Source organism: Rhinatrema bivittatum, chromosome 1, assembly GCF_901001135.1.
Source record: "Rhinatrema bivittatum chromosome 1, aRhiBiv1.1, whole genome shotgun sequence".
In the NCBI taxonomy this organism is placed as follows: Eukaryota; Metazoa; Chordata; class Amphibia; order Gymnophiona; family Rhinatrematidae; genus Rhinatrema; species Rhinatrema bivittatum.
The window spans coordinates 531,086,901-531,111,683 of record NC_042615.1 but is presented as its reverse complement, the minus strand read 5'-3'; the positions used below and the strand labels follow the sequence as shown (position 1 = coordinate 531,111,683).

Here is a 24,783-nt window from a genome sequence, read left to right as displayed (position 1 = left end):
CATGCCTGTCACTCCAGAAACACAAATGCACAGTGCATTTTTGTTGCTTTATTCCTCTGGAAGTTTTCATGAAGTTCAAGAGGTAGAAATGGGCAAGCTACTATTTGGATGAAAGTGACCCTTATAATCACATCAAGGCACACCAGTTTCACTAAATATTCTATTAACTGCACAGAATACTAAATTAAAAGGGATAAAAAATAATTCAATGAACTAAAGGCCACTGGCTTAAAAACAGGACCTTTTGCCAACTATGAACTAAGCCGTGAATTTTTTTCATGGGAGGGGCCACACTATCATGGGGTGGGAGTGGTGTTTGCCATGATAATGGGCTACTCCTGTGAAAAAATATCACGGCTGCATCATCGCATTTTGTCTTGCGGAAAAAGATTTGGCCTCGCCCTTTACTATGCAATGGCAGACTCCAAAACATGGGTTCGCAACCACACAAAAAGCCCAACACCACAAAAATAGTGTGGTCAAAAATAGTTAAAACCATGACCCTCCTCACCTGGGGCTGCCAAGCGAGGCAGCACCAGTACCAAAAGTTTGATAATAGCACAACATGAACACATGACAATGGTACCCACCCCCAAAACAGTCAACATAGAATCAATAAAAAGATAGGGTTTCCCACCTCCCTTTTCATCAAAATATTCCCAGGCATTTCACTTCATCCCTGTTCTCCTTTCTCCCCCCAACCCCCAAATAATAAAAATGTGTTGTGTGCATAGTGGCACTTCTTCCCCTCGGAGCCCATAAGTTCATACAATAATCGTTAGGGTATAGTGGGGCACCCTCCACTGGAAAAGCTGCCAGAAGGGCCTGGGGTGCCCCTTAGCCCCAGGTGGCATCATTATTCAAAATGATCTCATCCTAGTCATATGACCATGTGTCTGACGTCTGGTGCCTAGATCTTGCTCTAGTCATGTGACTAAAGAGAGGTCAGGTCGGCACCATTTTGGATAATGTTTCTGACCAGGCCCGTAGCAGCTTTTCCAAGATTTCAGAGAATTGGGGGGGGGGGGGGGGGGGGGGGGTTCGTATGAAAATGTGGGGTCTAGGGGTGGGAGGGTTGATACTATACCCAAAAAGAGTTTTATTGTTTTTTAATTATTCAGGGGTTGGGGGGAGGAACGGGAAGGGATGAAACACCTGGCAAATTTTTGATGGAAACCCAGTCCCTTTTATTGATTCTATGTTGACAAGGGTGGAAGCTGGGGCCATCATCACTCGTTCATGGCATGCCATTAAACTTTTATTGGTGACCCCTGGGTGAGGAGGGGCGCCATAGTCGACCCTGGACACTTTTTACCTTTTTTTTTTTTTTTTTTACTGGACACTTAATCTAACACGGGAGCATCGGGACTCGTGTTAGGGTCTTCATGCTGACAAGTTTCAAGTCAGTCGTGTTATTTTATTTACATGAGATTACCTATGCATGAGCTGCTTTGCATGGATTTGCAAAATTCATGCATGCAAATCCCATGCAAAGCAGCGGGAATCTAGCCCAAAATATGCTAATTATCGGGAATGTCACATGATGTATGCTGTTTAACGTGTGTTATAGCCCTACCACGGCTTGTTGAAGCTCCCTATTTGTTCTCAATGCCTAACAGTCTCCTGTCCACTGGGAAAAGGAAGAAAACATCTAACTCATTTCATCTTAAAAATGTCAAAAGACTAGAAAAGCAGAGAATCTGTTGTAAGTCTTTATTGCATCTATTCTACTGTCAATTTTGTTATTGTACATGCTTCACAGATGCTGTATGGTTTTGTATTGTCGGTATTATCTTTCTCTAATAAACCTTAAATTTCAAAAAAAAAAAAAAAAAAATGTCAAAAGACTATCTGCCAGTTGCATCCAGTAGACAGAACTGCCGACTCTGGAGATAAAGGTCAATTTGAGAGATGCAGTTTTTCCCTTTACTCAGCCCCTGATATTCAGAAAGGCATATGACTAAGAGGGTAATTTTATAACAATCCACATAGGGCTAAAACATGAGAGTACTTTGTACCTGCAGACTTTAGCTTTCATTTTCAAAGTGGACTTCCATGTCTATTTTTTTTACATTGATTTTATCTTTGATTTACTATGATTATGTTATGATTTTTATTTTAACATGCTTAGTACGATTTGTTATAAGCGTAATAACATTTTTAAATAAATAAATATGTCCACTTTGAAAATCTGCAGGTTGACCCAGTATGCACACACACATACCTCTTAAGCAGGCATAACTTGCATGTATTTAAGCGTTTTATAGCGTTCACAACAGTTTACATTATTAGTGTTCATATTCATGGTCAATGATCATATGCTTTGTGTTAACGTTCACCCTTCCAATTCAACACCATAGTGAATGCTTATTCTAGTTCATAGTTATACATCTTCAAGGATATAGTAGTTCCTATCGAATTTACTTCATATTAGTTCTTTCTAGGTCTACATAACAGTGAAAAATTGTAATCCTACTAGCAATACCTTAATATAATTCATTATATATTGTTTATTCGACTAGCGTTATCTCAGGTACTGTCAATGCAATTATCGGCATTATAGTAGGTTACGTTAAATCATATGCCTTTCTAAAGAGCCAGGTTTTCAGTTCATGCTGGAAGTTCTCTTTCTGATATCTGATGTAATGGCTCTGGAAGTGAGTTCTACAGCTTGAGGCCTGCTACTGCAAACCACTCGGTCTCTTATTTGCGTTAGGTGTGTGTTCTGCGTGGAAGGTACCATTAGGAGACCTTTGTTTTGTGATCTCAGATTCTCTATGATGTATAGTATTGTAGTGTCACTCCTAACAGGCATGGGTTGATATTGTTGACGATGCTGAAAATTAGGGATAACACTTCATACTGAATTGTACAGGAAGCCAGTGCAGGGCTATCAAGGAGGGGGTGATGTGTTCAAATTTCCTTGTCCCTAGAAGGAGTCTTGATGATTCATTTTGAAGTAAACATAGTGGTTTTAGTAGACTTGCAGGAAGGCTAGTAAAAGGGAGTTTCAGTAGTCTAAGTTTGAAAATCTAAGTGTTTGTAAGACAGTGCGGATGCCTTTTATTGCTAACAGAGGTTTTAGTCAATGTAGAATTCTCAACTTGGAGTATCCTGATTTGATTAATTTGCTCATATGCTTTTTCATAGTGAAATTCTCATCGATCTGAATTCTAAGGTCTTGTACCTCATCTGATGGAGTAATACTTCTAAGAAAACTAAAAAGTCATGGGATAGGAGGTGATGTCCTTTCGTGGATTACAAACTGGTTAAAAGACAGGAAACAGAGTGTAGGATTAAATGGTCAATTTTCTCAGTGGAAAAGGGTAAACAGTGGAGTGCCTTAAGGACCTGTTCTTGGACCGTGCTTTTCAAAATATATATATATATATATATATATATGATCTGGAAAGGAATACAAGTGAGGTTATCAAATTTGCGGATGATACAAAATTATTCAGAGTCATTAAATCACAAGCAGATTGTGATACATTACAGGAAGGCCTTGTAAGACATGAAGATTGGGCATCCAAATGGCAAATGAAATTTAATGTGGACAAACGCAAGGTGTTGCATATAAGGAAAAATAACACTTGCTGTAGTTACACAATGTTAGGTTCCATATTAGGAGCTTCCACCCAGGAAAAAGATCTAGGCATCATAGTGGATAATACTTTAAAATCGTCGGCTCAGTGTGCTGCAGCAGTCAAAAAAGCAAACAATGTTAGGAAGGGAATGGTTAATAAAACAGAAAATGTCATAATGCCTCTATATCACTCCATGGCGAGACCGCACCTTGAATACTGTGTACAACTCTGGATGCCGCATCTCAAAAAAAGATATAGTTGCAATGGAGAAGGTACAGAGAAGGGCAACCAAAATGATAAAGGGGATGGAACAGCTCCCCTATGAGGAAAGGCTGAAGAGGTTAGGGCTGTTCAGCTTGGAGAAGAGACGGCTGAGGTGGGATATGATAGAGGTCTTTAAGATCATGAGAAGTCTTGAACGAGTAGATGTGAATCAGTTATTTACACTTTAGAATAATAGAAGGACTAGGGGGCATTCCATGAAGTTAGCAAGTAGCACATTTAAGACTAATCGGAGAAAATTCTTTCACTCAATGCACAATAAAGCTCTGGAATTTGTTGCCAGAGGATGTGGTTAGTGCAGTTAATGTAGCTGGGTTCAAAAAAGGTTTGGATAAGTTTACTTAGAGAATAGCCACTGCTATTAATTGCATCAGTAGCATGGGATCTTCTTAGTGTTTGGGTAATTGCCGGGTTCTTGTGGCATGGTTTGGCCTCTGTTGGAAACAGGATGCTGGGCTTGATGGACCCTTGGTCTGACCCAGCATGGCAATTTCTTATGTTCTTACGGTTGGCAGTTTGAGGACTGAGTTCTCATTAGCCCTATAATTTCCTTTGTTTTGTGTTTAGGGTTAGTTTCAGTTGGGAAAGTTTTTTTTGTATGGCCTTCGTGTATATTGACAGAATTGCTGCAGCTATTTCTTAATGTTTTGTCGAAAGGGATGTAGAATTGTATATAGTCTGCATATAGGAAGAAGTTGATTCCCAGATTTGCGAGTAGAGCGCATATAGGCAGGAGGCAGATGTTGAATAGAGTGGCTGAGGGTGCTGAACCTTGGGGGGGGGACGGGGGGGGGGGGGGGGACACCTGTATCGATCAGAAAGGTGTCGGATTCGATTACCTAGTTTGACATGGAATGTCCTGTCTTTTAAGAAGGAAGAGAACTATAAGTTACCATTTCTACCTATTCCAATTTCATTCAGCTGAGCATGGTCAATTGTGTTGAATGTTGCTTTTGAATCTATTAGTACCAGGATAAATGATTCATTGTTGTCAAAGCCTTGTAGCACAGGGTCAGTTAAAGAGATATGAGTAGGGTTTCTGTTGAGTGATTTTTTCTGAATTCAAATTGGTTTGGGTATGTTTATGGAGAAAACACTGATTGGTTAAATGCATCTTTGCACATACACACTCCTGTTCGTTACTTAAGATCTCTAGGCAAGGCACTTCTCTCAATACCTTCCCCAAATCAGCCCACTTAAATTCAGTCAGGGAAAGGGCCCTGTCGCTGGCTGGGCCAAAACTCTGGAACACTGCCATTTGATATCCGACAAGAAGCTAACATACAATCTTTCAAAAAAATGTTAACATGGTTGTTCGAGCAGGCCTACATCCAGTCAGGTTAATCCATTGTTCAATTGACTCTCCCATTATAATTATATTTTTAGTGTGATAAGGAATTTTATTTGGTAGGTATTTATTGTGTTTTGATAATTAAAGAATTTATTTTAATATTTTGTAATTTTATTTAAGCATTTTTTTTATACCAAGGTGTAGCTAGCAGCCTTCACTCCGGTTTCCAAATACAACAACCTATTACATTTAACAGTATAACTTAAATAGAGAAATTTACATATTACAAACAGCTTCAACGTTTATAACAGTGTATATTTGTGAACAGAAACTATGCAAGTTCTAGCATCAAGCGATCTGTGTCATAGTCTTAGTAGTGCCGTTGCATGTCCGAAAAGGATATGCATGAGCTATGTTAAGTGATATTAATCAACACCATCTTTGAATGTTTGACTAAATATCCATGTTTTGAGCTCTTTTTTAAATGATTTAATGTTGCTTTGTGAGCTCAAGTGTTCTGGTAGTGAGTTCCATAATTTTGGGCCAGCAATGGATATGGCTCTGTTCCTTGTGTTGGATAGCTTGGTTAATGGGAGTGATGGTATTTCTAGTTGTATTTTACTTGTTGTTCTAGTCGTACGTTGCGGTCTGTGAATATGTATGACATTGTCAAGTGCCGTGTTATCTGCTTTGTATATTGCGCTGTGTAGGATTGTTAAGAATTTTGAACTCAATCCTTTTTTCTACCGGTAGCCAGTGTAAACTCTTTAGTACGGGAGTGATATGGTCTGATTTCTTTTTGCCAGTTAGGATTCTCGCTGCGGCATTCTGTAGTAATTGAAGTGGTTTTAAGGTCACTTTAGGTAAGCCAATCAAGAGTGAGTTGCAGTAGTCAAGGCTGGTGAATATTAAAGATTGTAAGAAAGATCTAGGCATCATAGTGGATAATACATTGAAATCGGTTCAGTGTGCTGCAGCAGTCAAAAAAGCAAACAGAATGTTGGGAATTATTAGAAAGGGAATGGTGAATAAAACGGAAAATGTTATAATGCTTCTGTATCGCTCTATGGTGAGACCGCACCTTGAATACTGTGTACAATTCTGGTCGCCGCATCTCAAAAAAGATATAATTGCGATGGAGAAGGTACAGAGAAGGGCTACCAAAATGATAAGGGGAATGGAACAGCTCCCCTATGAGGAAAGGCTAAAGAGGTTAGGACTTTTCAGCTTGGAGAAGAGACAGCTGAGGGGGGATATGATAGAGATGTTTAAAATTGAGAGGTCTAGAATGGGTAGATGTGAATCGGTTATTTACTCTTTCGGATAGTAGAAAGACTAGGGGGCACTCCATGAAGTTAGCATGGGGCACATTTAAAACTAATCGGAGAAAGTTCTTTTTTACTCAACGCACAATTAAACTCTGGAATTTGTTGCCAGAGGATGTGGTTAGTGCAGTTAGTATAGCGGTGTTTAAAAAGGGATTGGATAAGTTCTTGGAGGAGAAGTCCATTACCTGCTATTAAGTTCACTTAGAGAATAGCCACTGCCATTAGCAATGGTAACATGGAATAGACTTAGTTTTTGGGTACTTGCCAGGTTCTTATGGCCTGGATTGGCCACTGTTGGAAACAGGATGCTGGGCTTGATGGACCCTTGGTCTGACCCAGTATGGCATTTTCTTATGTTCTTAAAGGACTTGGAAGGAAATCCTATCTATAATAAAGATACTTCTTAACTGCAAATTCATCTCATTTGTCCCAAATATGATTCCTAATTTTTATGGGCTTTCCATGGAGAAACGAATGGACCATATTCTTTATTTCATTGTGCTGATTTTTTTATTTTTCTTTTTTTATCACCCTGGGGAGGCTCACCAGTTCTTTGTGGTGCAGTTTTGTTTTTTTAATGTGTGCAAAAGCTAAAACCTTTTGATGGCATCATCACAACCAGAGCAGATGACCTTCCATCGAGCAGTGGAGAACATGGAGCTATGTTTAAAAAAAAAAAAGGATTGGATAAGTTCTTGGAGGAGAAGTCTGTTACCTGCTATTAATTAAGTTGACTTAGAAAATAGCCACTGCTATTACTAGCAACGGTAACATGGAATAGACTTAGTTTTTGGGTACTTACCAGGTTCTTATGGCCTGGATTGGCCACTGTTGGAAACAGGATGCTGGGCTTGATGGACCCTTGGTCTGACCCAGTATGGCATTTTCTTATGTTCTTATGGTAGTGAAGCATGGGTTTTAGATGTTTAAGTATTTGGAATTTGTGGAAACCTTCTTTTGTTTTTGTTGAGATGTGCTTTTTGTAGTTTAGTTCATTGTCCATCCAAATACCGAGGCCTTTTACGTTGTCTTTAAGTTGTATGTGTATGTTGTCTATTTGGAAGGATGGGGTTGCTTTTGATCCTGGCTTTTTTCTTTCAATTAGGATGCATTCAGTCTTGCTCATGTTTAGACATAATTTTAGGTGGTTTAGCATGTTTTTTATTGCATCGAGGTGAGAGGCAGCTAGTATCAGTGCATCTTCGGTGGTGGATGTGATTGGAATGAGGAGTTGTATGTCGTCAGCATACATGTAGTAAGTTACGCCTAGGTTTGATAGGAGTTGGCATAGAGGAAGTAGATAAATATTAAAAAGTGTGGCCGATAGGGTGGACCCTTGTGGCACGGCTTCTGATGTGATGTTGATTGAGACTTTGAAATATCTGTCTTTTAGGAAAGAAGTGAACCAGTCAAGAGTTTTGCCTGAGAGTCCTATGTTTGCTAGACTTGATATTAGCATTTTGCGGTCAACTGTGTCAAATGCTTTTTTTTAGTCTTAGACCGATTTGTTAGCAATTTTAATGGGCATTCAATATTTGTTTGATATCTCAATACTTTCAATATTTTAATTTTACATGTTTTATGTAACTTTATAGTTTGAGTTTTTAGATATAGTCAATAAGTTTTTATTGGACCAGGATTAATAATTGGTCTGCATTTACAATGTAAATGGATGTGAAGTGTATACAAATGCTCGGTATATAAAAATGTGAAATAAATAAATAAATAAATATAGTATTTTGTCGTCTTCAAGGTGGATTTCTAATTGTGATAAAGCTGCTTTTTCTAGGACTTCCGCGATGAAAGGCAGGTTTGATATTGGTCAGTTATTGTCCCAGTCATCTTTCACGGAGTCCATCTTTGTCTATTGATTTAAAGTGTTTTGTTAAGGTTTCTGCCATTTTTTCAAAGGTTTTATCAAAGGGAATGTAAAAATTGGATGTCATCAGCATATATAAAGAATTTAGTGCCAAGATTTTCTAGAAGTGAGCATGATGTGAAGTAGATGTTGAAGAGAGTTGCTGATATTTTTACAGGCACAACTCCCTAACTTATTTTCAAAGCGCCACCTATGTGCATAAAACAGGATTTTATGAGCAAAAGTGGCTTTGAAAATCAAGCCCTAAAAAGGACAAACTGAACTAATTCTGTCCTCCTTACAATATGATTTTTACTTTATTTTAAGTTGCCTTTTTGTAGTGCACCTAAGACAATATACAAACCTATAATAAAATACACTTACACAGCAATAAATAGAATCTGCAAAATAAACAAAAATAAAAATACTTCAGAAAATTCAGAGCACTGATCATGCTTTGATTAAGCAGTTGACTCTATATTAGTTTGCATAAATGAAGGCAAAATTATATGTATGGTACCACTATAAATTTCCAGAGGAGAAAAAAAAAAAAAAAGCAAGTTTGCTTACTTGTAATCAGGGTTCTCTGAAGACAATATGATAAATTATCTATAACGCATGGATGACATCAGATGGCATCAACACGGACCCAGCTCTCAGAGCACTGTAAAGATTTCGAGCCCGCACACGTATGCTGCCTCATGAGCCCGCAATCTCTTCCGGAGTTTAAGCTTTAGCAAAGTAGTCATTTCTCCAGGAAGGCGGGTGAATATTAAGTATGGCTGATTCATCCTGCTGTCTACAGAGAACCAGGGTCACAGGTGAGTAAACTTGCTTTCTCTGTTGACAAGCAAGCATGAATTAGTCATAATATGTGAGGAGTCCCAAGCTGCGGCTTCCATAGTACAGCAAATACATAAATACAGCCTGGCCCCTCCAAGTGGAGAGTAGATTGCACAGAACTGCTTGTCCAAAGTTACTTTCTCGAGACATGCTATCCAGACAGTAATGGAATGTGAAGGTGAGAACGAATGAACAAGTAGTGGCTTTACGAATGTCCTCAATAGAAGTGACCCTGATAAGTTACTGAAGGCATGTCTCTCACTTTGTCTTGAGAGTGTCTGTAACGTATAAGCTAGCCAGCGCATACAGTCTGTAGTCCTGGGGGAATTCTGCGCTACTGCGGATCGCAGAATTTGCACAGAATTCCCTCCTGTGCAAAACTGCCAAATTCTGCACAGAAAATAGCAGAGAAGACCCTGGCATGCCACAAATGGAGTGTGTCCTGCTTGCGCAGCGGGACGCGCTCCATTCGCGGTGAAGATGGAGGCCCGGGCTCGCCGTTCGTGGCGAAAAGGGAAGGCCCCCATGTGCTGCGAATGGACTGTGCTCCGCTCGTGGCAAAGATGGAAGGCCTCGTGTGCCACGAACGGTGCGCCCGGGCCTTCATCTTCACTGCGAATGGAGCGCGTCACACGGGACGCGCTCTGTTCGCAGCATGCCAGTGAGAGAATGTGTGTGAGAGAGAGGGGAGGATAAGAGAGCAGGAGGGTGTGAGAGAGAGCAAGTGAGGTAAGGGGGGTGGGAGGGATGCCGGTGAGAGAGAATGTGTGTGTGAGAGAGGGGAGGGGGTGAGAGAGAGCATGATTGGTAAAAGAAGGGGTGGGGGGATGCTTGAGTGTGGGTTTCAGAGAGATGGAGCCTATATGAGGAGATTGTGAAAGAGTGTGTGTGTGTGTGAGAGATTGGGAGCTAGTGTGTATGAAAAAGGGATTGTGTATGTGAGGGGATTGTGTATGTGTGAGACAGCCTGTGTGAAGGGGTGCATGAGAGAGAGACATAGGTAGCCTGTATGAGGATGTATGTGTGAAAGAGAAAAGGAGCTTGTTTGGGCATGTATGCAAGAGAGAGGGACCCTGTATGAGGAGATGAGTGTGTGCACGCGAGAGAGTGAGGAAGCCTGTATGAGGGTATGTGTATGTATATCAGAGAGAGGGAGGGACAGAGGGAGCCTGTATGAGGGGCAGTACTGAGAACGGGGTCAAACTCTGGGACTGGCAATAGAGTGGAAGGGGTTGAACCTAGAGGTGGAAGGGAGAGATACTGGCAGGTGGAGGAGTTGGGGCCTGAGAGGGCAGAGTGGCCAGGGGATAAGGGAGAACGACTGGAAGGGACACAAAGTGATTTTCTAGGGAAATTCTGCTCAAAATATTTAAAATTCTGCATCTTTAAGTAATAACTTTTTTCTGTATTAATTTAAAATGTAATTACTTAAAGACGCATGTTAATTGTGTTATTATGACCAATATAAAGTTTGCAGAATAATTTAAGTTTTTGTGCACAGAATTTGTGTAGAATTCCCCCAGGAGTAAGTCTGCTAGCTAGCTGGACAACTTTCATTTGGCAACTGCCATTCCCAATTTATTGGGATGAAAGGACACAAATACTTAAAAAGTTAGACGGTGGAGGTTGAGCCTTCTTTAGGTAATACGCTAGGACTTTTATGGACCAAAGTGTAAGCAGTCCTCTCTCTTTTGTGCACAAGTAGTCTTGGAAAGAATGTAGGTGGCATAATATCTTGATTAATAATCTGAAATGCAGATACTACTTTTGGAAGGAAACAAGTATGACTTCACAAAGTTGACCAGGAAACCTACAGACTGGAGGAATCATATGTTCTTCTCGAGGGATTCCAGAAATCATCCAGGTATGGAACATGCAAAATCCCCACAAACAAAGCCATGTTGCCACTACAGAAAGGTATTTTGTTGTCAATACCCTCCGGGCTACCAAAGGCTAAAGGGGAGTACCTTGTATTGGTAGTGCACGTTATTCATCACATACCTGAGGAACTTCCGATGGGCAGGGCAGCATACATTCAATTCCTCAGTTAAATGAAAGGAAGAATTGTCTAGAGGGAGTTCATCTTGAATCTCTCCCACACTAACAACTTGTTCAGCTTCTATGAGACCAGTATAGGTCTCAATCCCCTCCCCCAACTTCTTGGGGGATTAAGAAATACCAGGGTTAGAATCCCCGACCACATTCCTAAGAAGGAACAGGTTCGACTGCCATCTACTGAAGGAGGGATTCCACTTCCAGCTGCAGTTGGGCAGATTGAGAAGGATATGAGCTGAAGACTGAAATTTACTGTGTCACAGGAGGGCAAGAGAAGTGTAAGCGACAGTCATACTCCACAATTTTCAGGACATGCTGGCCTTTGGTGACATGGAGCCATTCTGGGAGAAAGGACTGAACCCTCCCCCCCCCCCCCCGCCGGAGAAGGCATGAAGGTGGGTCTCAGTCATCAAAAAACTGATGCCAGACTTAAGCTGTCTGTTTATGAGCCTTCGGAAGAATGGATGCTTGTAGAAAATATACTAGCAGTGGGCAAGAGTCAGTTGGTCCCCTGCCAGAGTTGGTAATGACTAAGTTGGATTGATGCTCCTCAATCATGATCATTGAACTCTGCACCAAATAAGTTGTCCTCTGTACACAGCACATCTTTGGTTTTATTTACCTTGGTCATTCTTTTGTTATCTCAGTGTTAATCTCTCTTTTGCCTTCTCTTCATTCCAAGTTGCATTTTATCCCTGTTTTATTGTAACTGCTACCTTATTCTTCTATCACATGTTAATGTTTTTAAGTTATTAAGTATTTATTCTGTTGTCACACCTTGTTATTTGTAAACCGGCATGATGCGACTCCCATCGCGAATGCCGGTATATAAGAAATTTAAATAAATAAATAAATAAATAAATCTTTAAGATGATCATTTACCTCCCTCTTGGAGACCATTTGCTTGCAACCATGGAAGTTGCCAAAGTTCTGGCCATACTACTAAAAGCTTCATAAGTGGAACGGATGACATGGGTCTCACATTTACATAAGAACATGCCATACTGGGTCAGACCAAGGGTCCATCAAGCCCAGCATCCTGTTTCCAACAGTGGCCAATCCAGGCCATAAGAACCTGGCAAGTACCCAAAAACTAAGTCTATTCCATGTTACCGTTGCTAGTAATAGCAGTGGCTATTTTCTAAGTCAACTTAATTAATAGCAGGTAACGGACTTCTCCTCCAAGAACTTATCCAATCCTTTTTTTTTTTTTTTTTAAACATAGCTCCATGTTCTCCACTGCTCGATGGAAGGTCATCTGCTCTGGTTGTGATGATGCCATCAAAAGGTTTTAGCTTTTGCACACATTAAAAAAAACAAACAAAAAAAAACTGCACCACAAAGAACTGGTGAGCCACAATCCATGCACTCAACTTGGATTGTGGCTCACCTGGAAGACCTTTTTCCAAAACACATCCAGTGTTTTTTGATTCTTTCAAGGAGATGTATTGGAGTGATCATGCGTGAACTTAGCATGTTTCAACACACAACCCCATGGAGTGGTGCCATATTGGACGACCCCAAACCCTGTAGAGGCCTGGACCCTGTACTTTGGGTCCAGTTTCTGAGCCAGCAGAAGGTACAATGCTGGCATTTTCCACATCCTCATCTGAAGGTCCTTGAGGAACTGGTGAACCAGGATAGCTGCTGAGTTCATTTGAGGTTGAAGGAACTGAAGAAGCCAGAATGGAGAAATTACTTACCTAATAATTTAATTTTCCTTAGTGTAGACAGATGGACTCAGGACCAATGGGTATAGTGTACTCCTGCTAGCAGTTGGAGACGGATCAGATTTCAATCTGACATCATTGTTTATTACTAGTAATAAATCTGCAATTTCATTTTTTAGTTCTTTCAAAACTATGGAGTGTAAACCATCTGGTCCAAATGATTTTCAACCCTTTATTTTGTCAACCTGCCTTAAGTCTTCCAGTTCACCATGATTTGTATCACTTCTTCTGAATCTCACTATTAAATGGAGTTTCTGGCAAAGGTATCTCTCCAACATACTCTTCAGTAAATATCAAAGTGAAGAATTAATTTGGTCTTTCCGCTATGGCCTTGTCTTTCCTAAGGGCGCCTTTAATCCCTCGATCAACTAACAGTCCCAATTGATACACTCACAGGCTTCCTCCTTCTGACATATTTAAAAAAGTTTTTATTATGAGTTTTGGCCTCTACAGTCAGTTTCTTTTCAACTTCACTTTCTGACTGCCCTATCAATATTTTATAACTAACTTTCCAATGCTTTTCCTATTTTCTTCAGTTGGATCCTTTTTGCCAATTTTTGAAAAGTTCTTTTGGCTAAAATAAGCTCTTTCATCTCACCTTTTAATTATGCCAGCAGTCATCTGGCCTTCCTTCCACCGTTTTTTAAAGTGTAGAAATCATGTGATTTGGACTTTCAAGATGGTTATTTTTAAATAATGTCCACATTGATAAACTCAACCTCTGAAGCTGCACCTTTTAGTTTTTTCCTCATTTTATCGAAGTCTCTCTTTTGAAAGTTATATGCCAGAGAAATAGATTTAATTTCCTGCCTCCAGTCATTAAGTCAAATTTGATAGTGTTCTGATCACTGTTGCCACACAGCCCTCTCGCACCAAATCCTGCGTTCCACTAAGAATTAAGTTTAAAATGGCTCCTCCTCTCACTGGTTCCCAGACCAGCTGCTCCATGAAGCACTTAGTTCATCTAGAGACTTTACCTCCCTAGCATTTTCTGATATTACATTTATTCAGTCAATATTGTGCAATGGAAATCTCCCATTATTACGGTGCTGCCAAATTTGTTTGCTTCCCTAATTTCTATTAGCATTTCATCACCTGTCTGTTCATGTTGGCCAGGTGGATAATAGTATACACACACACTATACTCTTCTCCATTACACATGGAATTCCCACCCATAAAAAGATTCTATTGTGCATTTTAGTCTCCTGCAGGACCTTTATCCTCTTGGATTCTATACCATCTCTGACAAAGCACCACACCTCCACCAAGTTGATCCACCCTATCATTGCAATATAATTTGAACCCTGATATAGCACTGTCAAATTGGTATTCCTCCTTCCACCAGGTCTCAGATACCAATTATATCTACCTTTTCATTCAGTGCTGCACATTCTAATTATCTATCTTTCCTTTCTTTTAGTCAGGCACACATACTTTCCTGCCCAAGCCTGAATTTACCCAACTGAAAACAGTAAACTGTACATCATTCTCCAAAAAACAAAATGTGTTTACTGTACTTCAACAAGACTAAGCAGTTGGAAAAAAGTCAGTTCAACTGCTTAGTCTTGTTGATAGCGAAAAACATTACATTCTAGTAATGCTAGATTTATCACCAGCCTTCGACACAGTAAATCATAAAATACTATTAAAAAGACTAGAAGAAATAGGACTATACAGCAAAACAAACTGGTTCAGTTCATATCTAAAACACAGATTCTTTCAAGTTCAAATAAAAGAGGTAATATCAGACACTTAACCTTGATACAGGAGTACCGCAAGGGTCAGCCTTATCTGCAACTCTAACATATACATGCTGCCTCTATGCCATCTACTAGCAGGCCTGGGAATCACACATTACATATATGCAGACAACATTCAACTAATCCTACCAATCGATGACACAATTGAGAAAACGTTAAAACCTAGCTAACATGTACCTAGATATTATCAAACAGCTGTTAAACCAAATGGAATTAGTTATTAACATTAAAAAAACGGAATTTCTACACTTAGAACGAAAAAATATCAAGGTCATTCAAACTCCAATAATACTCAAAAACAACCAGAAAATTGAACTAGACGAAAAGATACGGAACCTCGGAATAATAATGGACATAGAACTCAGTCTAAAACAGCACATATCACTAAAAGTAAGAGAAGGCTACGGAAAACTCATGATTCTCAGGAATCTAAAACCCTTACTAACACCTGCAAACTTTCGAACAGTGCTCCAGGCACTAATATTCTCTAGCACGGACTACTGCAACGCCCTTTTACTAGGACTCCCGCATACAACGTTAAGACCACTTCAAATACTACAAAACACCCTCAGCAAGAATACTGACTGGTAAAAAAAGGAGGGATCGTATCACAGAAACTCTAGCAGAATTACACTGGTTACCAACAGAACAAAGAATACAATACAAAACCCTATGAACAATACATAAATTAATAGACGATGAAAAGGCAGATTGGCTGAACACAGCACTACGGGTACATGTCCCACACAGAAAACTGAAATCAGCTAACAAAGCACTCCTAACCATTCCTTCTGTCAGGACAGTGAGACTAACCCAAGTTAGAGAAAGGGCTTTATCCCTAGCAGGCCCTACACTGTCGAACACAATGCCAATAGAGATCAGATTACAAAGAGACCTCAAAACCTTTAAAAAAAAGTTTAAAAACCTGGCTTTTTAAACAAGCTTTTTACAAAGAGAGCGAAGAATAGAAAGTATGCAGGAACAGGCATAAGATCACCAGCACACAGCACTGTTCTCAACATGTGCATTGAAGTAGCTTATTAGTTTATCTCACGGTTAACTTAACTGAATTAAACAGAGCAGGAGAATCATACCTATAAAGAAGTACCTTACATGTATATATGGTCAAGACTTACCTCACTCAACAAGTAAGATTTATTACGACATGATGTAACCGAACCTTATTGACACTTGTTAGAATGTATTACCGTACACATTTATCAAATTTAATTCATGTGCCTGTATGTAAACCATTGTGATGGTATATAACTTTACGATGGTATAGAAAAGATTTTAAATAAATACTCACACTTTACATACAGGGGACAGGATGAAAACAGAGGTATGAGTAATGGCATTGTGTGTGCTACTAATTACCTTGTAGGTATAGCTCAGGTAATGGTACAGGAACATATTTTAACATAAAAATCTAACAACAAATCAGGTCAGACTAAAAAGTTCCATCTAGCCACTGTCCTGTCACCAACAGTGACAAGAAACAGATGCATAGAGGATTATCATCGCTATCGGCATACCTCTATCTTCTCCATATTATCCTGCTCCTCCCTCCTACTTTCAGCAGGGTATATCAATCCCAATCATGGCCTTTTAAGGCAACTTTCACCCCATTGTCCCATAGCAGGCCATAACCCCTCCAATCTTATCACTATTCCCCCCTTCTCTTCTTTTCTCATGCACACTATGGCATGCAAACTATCTCCAAAAAGCTTGCCTTTATTCATGACCTTATTACCTCTCGTTCTCTTCATCTTTGCCTTAATAGGGACCTGGCTTTGCCCCAAGGACACTGCTTCAGTTGATGCTCTCTGTTATGATTATCATCTTCTCCCACACACCTCGCCCGTAAGTTGTGGTGATGGTGTTGGACTACTGTTCTCTCCCTTCTGTAGATTTCAAGCCTTTCTTCCTCTGAACCCATTCCACCAGCTTATTCACTCCACTACCTCTTTAAGTAGCTGTCATCTATCAACCCCCTATTAAATCTAGCTCCTCCTTTCTCACTGACCGATTCCTGGCTTTCCTTCTTCATTGACCCATCTTCTCTTTCCCTTGGTGATATTACCCTCCATGTTAATGACACCTTCTAACCCTATGTCTCAAAACTCCTTTCTTTAACCTTTTCATTTGATCTCAGACTCTGCTTTATCACCCTTGCTCACCAGCATGGCAACTGCCTTGACCTAGTCTTTGCTTCCAACTACTGTCTCAGACTTCTCCACCTCAGTTCTTCCACCCTAAACCACCCTCCCCCACAGACTCAACCTATCACCACCTACACCTTTAGGAATCTCCTAACTGTTGAACCTGGTATCTTCTCCACTGCTGTTCATCTCTTCTATCCTCCACAACATTGTCTGAATCTGTTGATGAAGCAGTTTCTTCTTACCACACAATATTCTTTTCAACCTTAGACACTCTTGCCCCTCCTCTTACACATCCTATAAGGTGCACTAAACCCCAGCCTTGGCTCATCCCTAAAATTCACTACATATGTTCCTGCGCCTGCTCTACGGAATGACCCTGGCTAAAATCCCACATCCATGCAGACGTCATACGTTTCAAATTCATGCTGACCACTTTCCAGTATGCTATTGCACTTGCCGAACAAGACTACTATGCCCATCTGACAAATCTTTCATCCAACCTTCTCTGTCTTTGCCATACTCAATTCCCTCCTCTTCACTCTCTGCCCAGACTATGGCTTTACTTCCATGACAAGATTCACAATATAAGTCTTGAGTTTTCAAACAGGTCATCTTTATCTGCCTCTTCCCCACTTCTTTCCTCTACCCTTCCCCCAGCCTTTGCCCCTCTCTCCTCCTTTCCTGAAGTGACAGTGGAGGAAACTGGTAGTCTTCTTCCTCTGAACCTCTCTCTACCCAATTCCTCAGCTCCATCTCCACTGCAATCATCTGTTCCATCTGTCACATCCTCAATCACTTTCCACTACTAACTTCCTGCTACTTTCAAATGTGCCATAATCATACCATTCCTTTAAAAAAAAACAAAAAAAAAAACCCCTCACTTGATCCTACCTATCCTGCCAACTATCATTCCATCTCAGTTTTGCCTCCAAACTACTTGAACAAGCTGTTCACTGCTGTTGTCTTGACTTTTACATCTCTAGCCATTCTTGATCCAATCCAGTTTGTTTTCGCCCTCTACATTCAAGTGAAACAGCTCTTGCCAAAAAAGTTTCCAATGATCTGTTTATAACTGAAGCCAAAAGGTCTTTACCCTATCTTTATCCTCCTTGACCTGTCTGCTGCTTTTGATGCTGTTGATCACCACCTACTCTGGCCTCACTTGGTTTCGGGACTCTGTCCTGTCTTGGTTCTCTTCTTGCCTCTCCAATTGCACTTTTAACATTTCCTCTTGTGGGTTTCTCCTCTACTGCCATTTCACTATCCATTGTTGTTCCTCAGGGTTCTATCCTGGGCCCTCTTCTCACTATATACTAATTTATTAGTACTTTGATTTCCTCTTGGCTTTCAATACCATTTTTATGCTGAGGGCTCCCAGACCTACCTTTCTACACCAGAATTTTCATCAGAAATCCAGGCCCAGATCTCAGCCTGCTTGTCTGACTTTGCTGCCTGGATGTCCCATCACCACATTAAACTCAACATGGTCAAGACAGAGCTCCTTATCTTTCACCCCAAGTCCACCTCCCCTCTTCCTTCTCTCTCTATTTCTGTAGATAACAGTCATCCTCCCAGTCCCCTTAGCCCATTACCTAGGAGTTCTCTATAACATTGCTAAACATTTGCCCCTTCCTTTCTGAACACACTACCAGAACCCTTATTTACTCTCCCATCTCCTCCCACTTAGACTATTGCAACCTGCTCCTCACAGGTCTCCCAGCAAGCTGTCTCTCCATTGCAATCTGCCCTAAATTCAGCTATGTGAATTATCTTTCACCTGTCACTAAGCTCACATAACCCCTCTTCTGAGGTCACTGCATTGGCCCCCTATCCGCTCCCGCAAGCAGTTCATCCCCTCTTTTTCACTTACAAATGCCTTCATTCTGCAGCACGTCACTACCTCTCCTCTTTTATCTCTCTTTATGCCCCTGCTCGTGCATTCCGTTCATTAGACAAGTCCCTCCTATCTGTGCCCTTCTTCTCTACTGCCAGTTCCAGACTCCGTGCTTTCCACCTGGTCATGCCGTGTGCTTGGAATAGTGTTCCTGAACTGGTATGTCATGCTCCCTCTCTCGCAGTGTTTAAATTCCATCTAAAGATCCACTTCTTAAAGCTGCTTTTAAGTCTTACGCCTGAGTGTCTGCTTTTATTCTCATTAATTTTTTCTTTAACCATTGTCTTGTTTTATGAAAATGCCCCAAGTCTCTTGTCCTGCATGTTGTCTTATTAGATAGCAAGCTCTACTGAGCAGAAACTTTTGTGTTTATACAGTGCTGCGTACGTTGTGTAGCACTATAGAAATGCTAAGTAGTAGAAGTAGTAGTAAGGATATATGAATAGGGAATATGTGGAGCTGCTAATCTGTAATTCCCTTGATATTTGTAGCAACACTGGAGTAGGGACATATATCAGGTGATATCCCCAACTTACATTTGCTATAGAAAATCCACACCCCTTCAACAGTTTTCACACTGTGTGCGTCAGACCTGCATGCATTTAAGTGAGGAGCTTTTTCTTCACTCATTAACACACCATACGCCACATCTTTCACAGAAAAACTGTTCCAAGCTCTGTCAAATTCCTTGGGGAGTATTGATTGATAAAAATTAAGACATGGCACAGATTTTTGACTGGGCTGAGGTCAGGCCTCTGACTAGGTCACTCCAGGACATTTACACCTTTTTGTTCCAGAGCCACTACAGTGTCTCTCTGGTTAAGCTCTTCGGATCATTATCTTACAGAAAGGGAAACTTTCAGCCTCTTTTCAGCTTTCTTGCCGAGGGCATCAGGCAGGGCTGGCTCTGGGCTAACTAGTGACCTGTGCAAAACCTGAAATTGGTGCCCCCTTTGCAGCAATTCTAGCATAGCACTCTCTCCTTCAGCAATGAGTATACTGTGCTGAAGCCATCATACTACGTTCTCCTCCACCCTACTTCCCCACCTTCTAACAGTATCCCATCCCCACAGTGCCCAGTAACACCAACCTTTTTCTCTCCTTCTCTCCCCCCCCAGCATCCTCTCTTCTTTTCCTATTTAGTAGCAATCCCCTTCCCTTTATTCCTCTCCTCCTCCTTGTAGACTAATTCTTCACCTCCCATTACAGAGATGCATTCCTGAATCTCCTGCCTGCAGACATAATGCGGGAGGAATGGAGCAATGGTGACCCCCCCCCCCCTTGAGCATGGCACCATGCTGCCGCACACCCCAAAAGCTGGCACTGGGTTCTCAAGGACATTTCTGTATTTTTATCCATTCGTTGTCCCTTCTATAATGAGTGCCCCATTCCCCACTGATGAGAAATATCACCATAGCATGATGTTACCACCACCACCATGCTTCACGGTAGGGATGGTGTCCTCTGGGTGATGTGATATGCTGTGTTGGGTTTGCGCTAAACATAATACTTTGCATTTAGGACAAAAAGTTCTATTTTAGTTTTGTCAGACCACAAAAACGTTTGCCATGGCTACAGTATACAGAGTGTCCCTCTGCATGCTTCAAAGGGGATTCAAGGTGGGCTCTCTCGGTGCTATCTTTCTGTTGAAAAAGGTGCCTTTACTTATATGTAGGAATTTTTATTTTTTTTTTTAAGTGACTGCAGGACAAATCAAAAAGGTGGAGGGGGAAAAAAAAAAAAAAAAAAAAGCGTTGCTACTTAGTACTGCAAGTACCCCCTGAAAAAATGCCCAAGGCTTTCATGAATGATGGCCTTCTTACCCCACCATACAGGCGAGTTTGTAGAGTTCTTGGAAAATTGTTGTCACATGCATACTCTGACCTATCTTGGCCATGCAAATCTGCAGCTCTTTCAAAGTTGCCTTTAGCTACTTGGTTGCCTCCCTGATCGGTCTCCATCTTGCTTGGTCATCCAGTTTGGAGGGTTGGCCTGATGTAGGAAGGGTCTTGGTAATGCCATATACCTTCCACTTCTTAACAATCCTCATTTAAAGTTATGATTTTAAAAAATGACATCAATGATCCCTCTAATTTTTTCTGGGGGGGTGTACTGTCATGGTGCACAGAAATGTGGAAGTGTACAGCTCAGAAAAGCAAGGGAGGAAAGCATTCTGTGCCAATAGCTGCCGCCACCACCAGAGCTCCTGTCTTTTTCCTCCTGTCTCCCTCAACTCACGTCTTCTCAGCTTCCATCTCTTCCCTTCATTGCCATCTCTTCTCACATCTTTCAGCTCTCTTAGCTCTCTACTCTTTTCTTACACTTCCATTGTCTCCCATCCTTTCCACATCATGCCTCTAATGCCTCATCTCTCCTCATTTGTTACCCCTTGCCTTCTCCAATCCTCTTCCCCAGCATCTGCCCTCATTCTTCCATTCCCAGAATCCATTCCCTCCCTCTTTTGCATCCATTCCCTCTGCCTGTTTACTCCTCTTTCCCAGGCATCCATTCCTCCAGGCAACATATCTAAGCAGCAGGAGCCAGTCCTTCTGCTTCCTATTTCTCTAAGCTGTGCTGGCACCGCAAACATGCTCAAAGTTCATAGGCCAGCACTTCCTGGATATGGATATCAATATGCACAGGATAAGCAGTGATAAAGTGCTGGCCTGCAAATTTTGAAAGTGTTCACTTTGCTGCATGCCAGAATAGACAATGTAGAACAATTAATAGCGGAGGAACAGGCTCTGGACAGCCCAGGGCAAGCACAGGAGAGAGTCTGGATCAGACACCCTTTCAATTCTGTCCCCATCATAGGTCACTGCTCTTGGTAAGTCTGGCAACAATACAGGCCGGGTGACAAAATTTATGGCATATGTGCACTTTACAGGAACATTACCTGACTTTTCACAAACTGCTAGATAAGGTGAACTTTGGTAGTTTACCTGTCAATAAGACTAGTGAAATCAGTCTTGTTGATAAAGCTCTTAGCCATACTCTCAACTCTGTCCTTACCACTTTAAAAATAGACCAGCATACAAACTCACAAATCATATGTACATCTATTTTCAGGAAAATCAAAGAGCCCATCAAATGAATGTTGCACAGCAGGGAGGCTGACACTTTTGTGACAGGGCACAGCAGCATATAGCATCTGGGGTTAACTCTTCACAGGTCTAAAGGACCCACCTAATCAGGTGATGAGAGCGGTGCCAGATCCCACCACTCTTTCAGCAGCTCTCCCAAACCCCTGGTTCCCATGAAGCAGCACCTCTTCCACTCACCTCAACAAGCCAAAACTCGGGCTGCTTAGTTGGCAGCAACAAATGCAGGCTCACCTGTAAGAAAGTTTTGACTTACAGTGGTAGAACTTTTCATTCCTACAAGCTGCAGATTAGAAAGCTCCAAACTCATCTGTTGGGCCCTGTGGGATGAGGAACACTTACTTGTTCTCACCCCGTGTCCATGAAGTACCTTATTAAACACATCCTGGCTCACAGCCTCCGGGTGGCACAGCCGTGCTCTTTCCTCCTGCACAAGGGCCTCCTCTTTTTGTCGCCACTCAGCCTCCCTCTGCCTCAGCTCCGAAGGGGCTGTCTGTGTTTTGGCCTGTTCCTGATCCAGCGACTCAGAGTTATGCAAGGCTAAGCTGTTGAGCTTCTGCTGAGCTTCTGCTAGATTCCATTTACTCTCCACGGAGCTCTTCACACTTTCTTCTTGTTGTTGGCAAGCCAGTTCCATCCTGCCGGCATACATCTGCATACAGCACAAAAAAAAAAAAAGAGTCATTTTAAATCCATCTCTCATATAACAGGCATTGCCCAAACTACAAAAATCATGCTTTAGAAGTGCACCATAAATGAATAGGAAAGATGGAAAAATCTGTTTCTTCCATTTTTTAGGCTCAGGCTTGAAAATAGTTGATCCCCAGTTGAGATCACATTTGATGGGTAAAAATTATCTTTACAAAGCAAAATTAGGAGAGCCCATTTAGCAAAAGCCATTAGTCAACGTGAAAACACTTGAAACAGGAACACAGCAAGAAATGCTGTGGAAAGCCAGAGGTGCCATATACCAAAGTCACAAATTTAAAATAAGATGGCCCATTGGCTGTATAAAACTCATAAGAAGATTCACAATGGGCAATGAATAAAAACTGTAACCAATATATACACATTCACACATATAATGGAAGACTTTTTCCTTCAGTGTGGGCGGGAAGGGGGGCGAAGTTGTGTAAGCATCTCAGATTTTGGAGGCATCCTTGGACTAATGAATTACCTGTTTTTACACCCTGCCTATGCTCTGCAGTGAACTCTGTGACTGTGCACGCTACATGTATGTTTTGCTCCTTGGTTTGTCTGGAAATCATTTTAAATTTAAAAAAAAAAAACAAAAAAAACAAAAACGACATAGTACACTGCTGTTCTCCTCTGGCAGGTTGAATATGAAGAAAACAGTTCAGCCAAATTACATAACAAATTAGACTATGTAGTAATGTCGTAGAACTCTATTCCCTACTTGACAATCCTGAAATGAAGTTTCAGTACAGCCCATCTTCTCTCCTCCGACAAACCCAATTATTTGTTGTTCTGCTCTCATTCTTACTCAGTTCCTCAGCTGTACATCTACAGCAGTCATTCCTTCCATCTGTCATTTCCTCAATTTCCCACTTTCCATTGCTACTGTTCCTGCTGCCTTCAAGGACTGTTCAGTTTGGAGAAGAGATGAGTGCGGGGGGGGGGTTAGTAAAAGGAGGGAAGGAGATGGGATGATTGTTGGCTGGACAGGTAAGGTGCAGTGAGGGGTTTTTTGAAGAGTGATTACAGCAAGCTCAAGCTATTTCTTATTAATTGACAAGAGTTTATGGATTTTTTTTCTCTAGGAACTTATCCAAACCTTTTTTAAACCCAGTTACACTAACTGCTGTAACCACATCCTCTGGCAATGAATTCCAGAGCTTAACTGTGCGCTGAATGGAAAAAAAAATGTTGTTTGTTTTAAATGAGCTACTTACTAACTTCATGGAATGCCCCCTAGACATTCTGTTATCTGAGAGAGTAAATAACCGATTTACATTAGCCTTTTCAAGTCCTTTCATGATTTTGTAGACCTCTATCATATCCCTTCTCAGCCATCTCTTCTTCAAGCTGAACAGCCCTAACTTCCTTAGCCTTTCCTCATAGGGGAATCGTTCCATGCCGCTTATTTTTGTCACCCTTCTCTGCACTTTCTTCAGAGCAATTATATATTTTTGAGATACAGCAACCAGAATTGCACACAGTATTTAAGACGCGCTCTCACCATGGAGCAAATATAGAGGCATTACACCCACCATTTTATTTGCCATTCCCTTCCTAATAATTCCTAACATTGCTTGCTTTTTTGACCGTCACAGCACACTAAGCTAACAATTTCAATGTATTATCCACTATGATGCCTAGATCTTTTTCCTGGGTGGTAACACCTAAGATAGACCCTAACATTATATATTAGTTTTTGCGTCTACAGCCAACTTTTTCCCAAATTTTCTCTTAACCTGCCTTATCAATATCTTACATTAAACTTGCCAATGCTTATCCTTTATCCTTTTTTCTTTTGATGGAACCTTCTTCCAATTTTTGAATGAAGATCTTTTTAGCCATGCTAGCAATCGTTTGATCTTCCTTCCACCTTTCTTAATGCGTGGAATACACCTGGACTGCTCTTCTAAGATGGTATTTTTTAAACAATGTCCACACCTGTTGCATACTCTTCAAGTGAGTCTAATTAAAGGCACTTGGACTAGTTTTCTTATTATTGGAACCTCTGTGTTGGGATGCCCTAATTCTAATCCTTCATTAATATCTTTCACAGATAACTCCCTCAGAATCATGCGCTACTCAGCGACTGTCAGCTTTCCCCTTAGAACAGCTTTTAAACTAAATCACTCCTTTTTAAAGGTTAGTGCCAGCAGCCTGGTTCCACTCTGGTTAAGGTGAAGCTCATCCCT

At 41.0% G+C, this 24,783-nt stretch overlaps 1 protein-coding gene across 5 annotated transcripts in view; it reads right to left on the bottom strand.

Moving 5' to 3' along the window:
• Positions 1-24,783, bottom strand: part of CDC37L1 (cell division cycle 37 like 1) — a 102,791-nt gene that overhangs the window by 46,861 nt on the left and 31,147 nt on the right. For all 5 annotated transcript variants that reach the window (XM_029613540.1, XM_029613512.1, XM_029613519.1 and 2 more), the window contains one exon: positions 22,266-22,547. In XM_029613540.1, the coding sequence (XP_029469400.1) occupies positions 22,266-22,547 (282 nt within the window). The remainder of the gene's footprint in view (positions 1-22,265; positions 22,548-24,783) is intronic.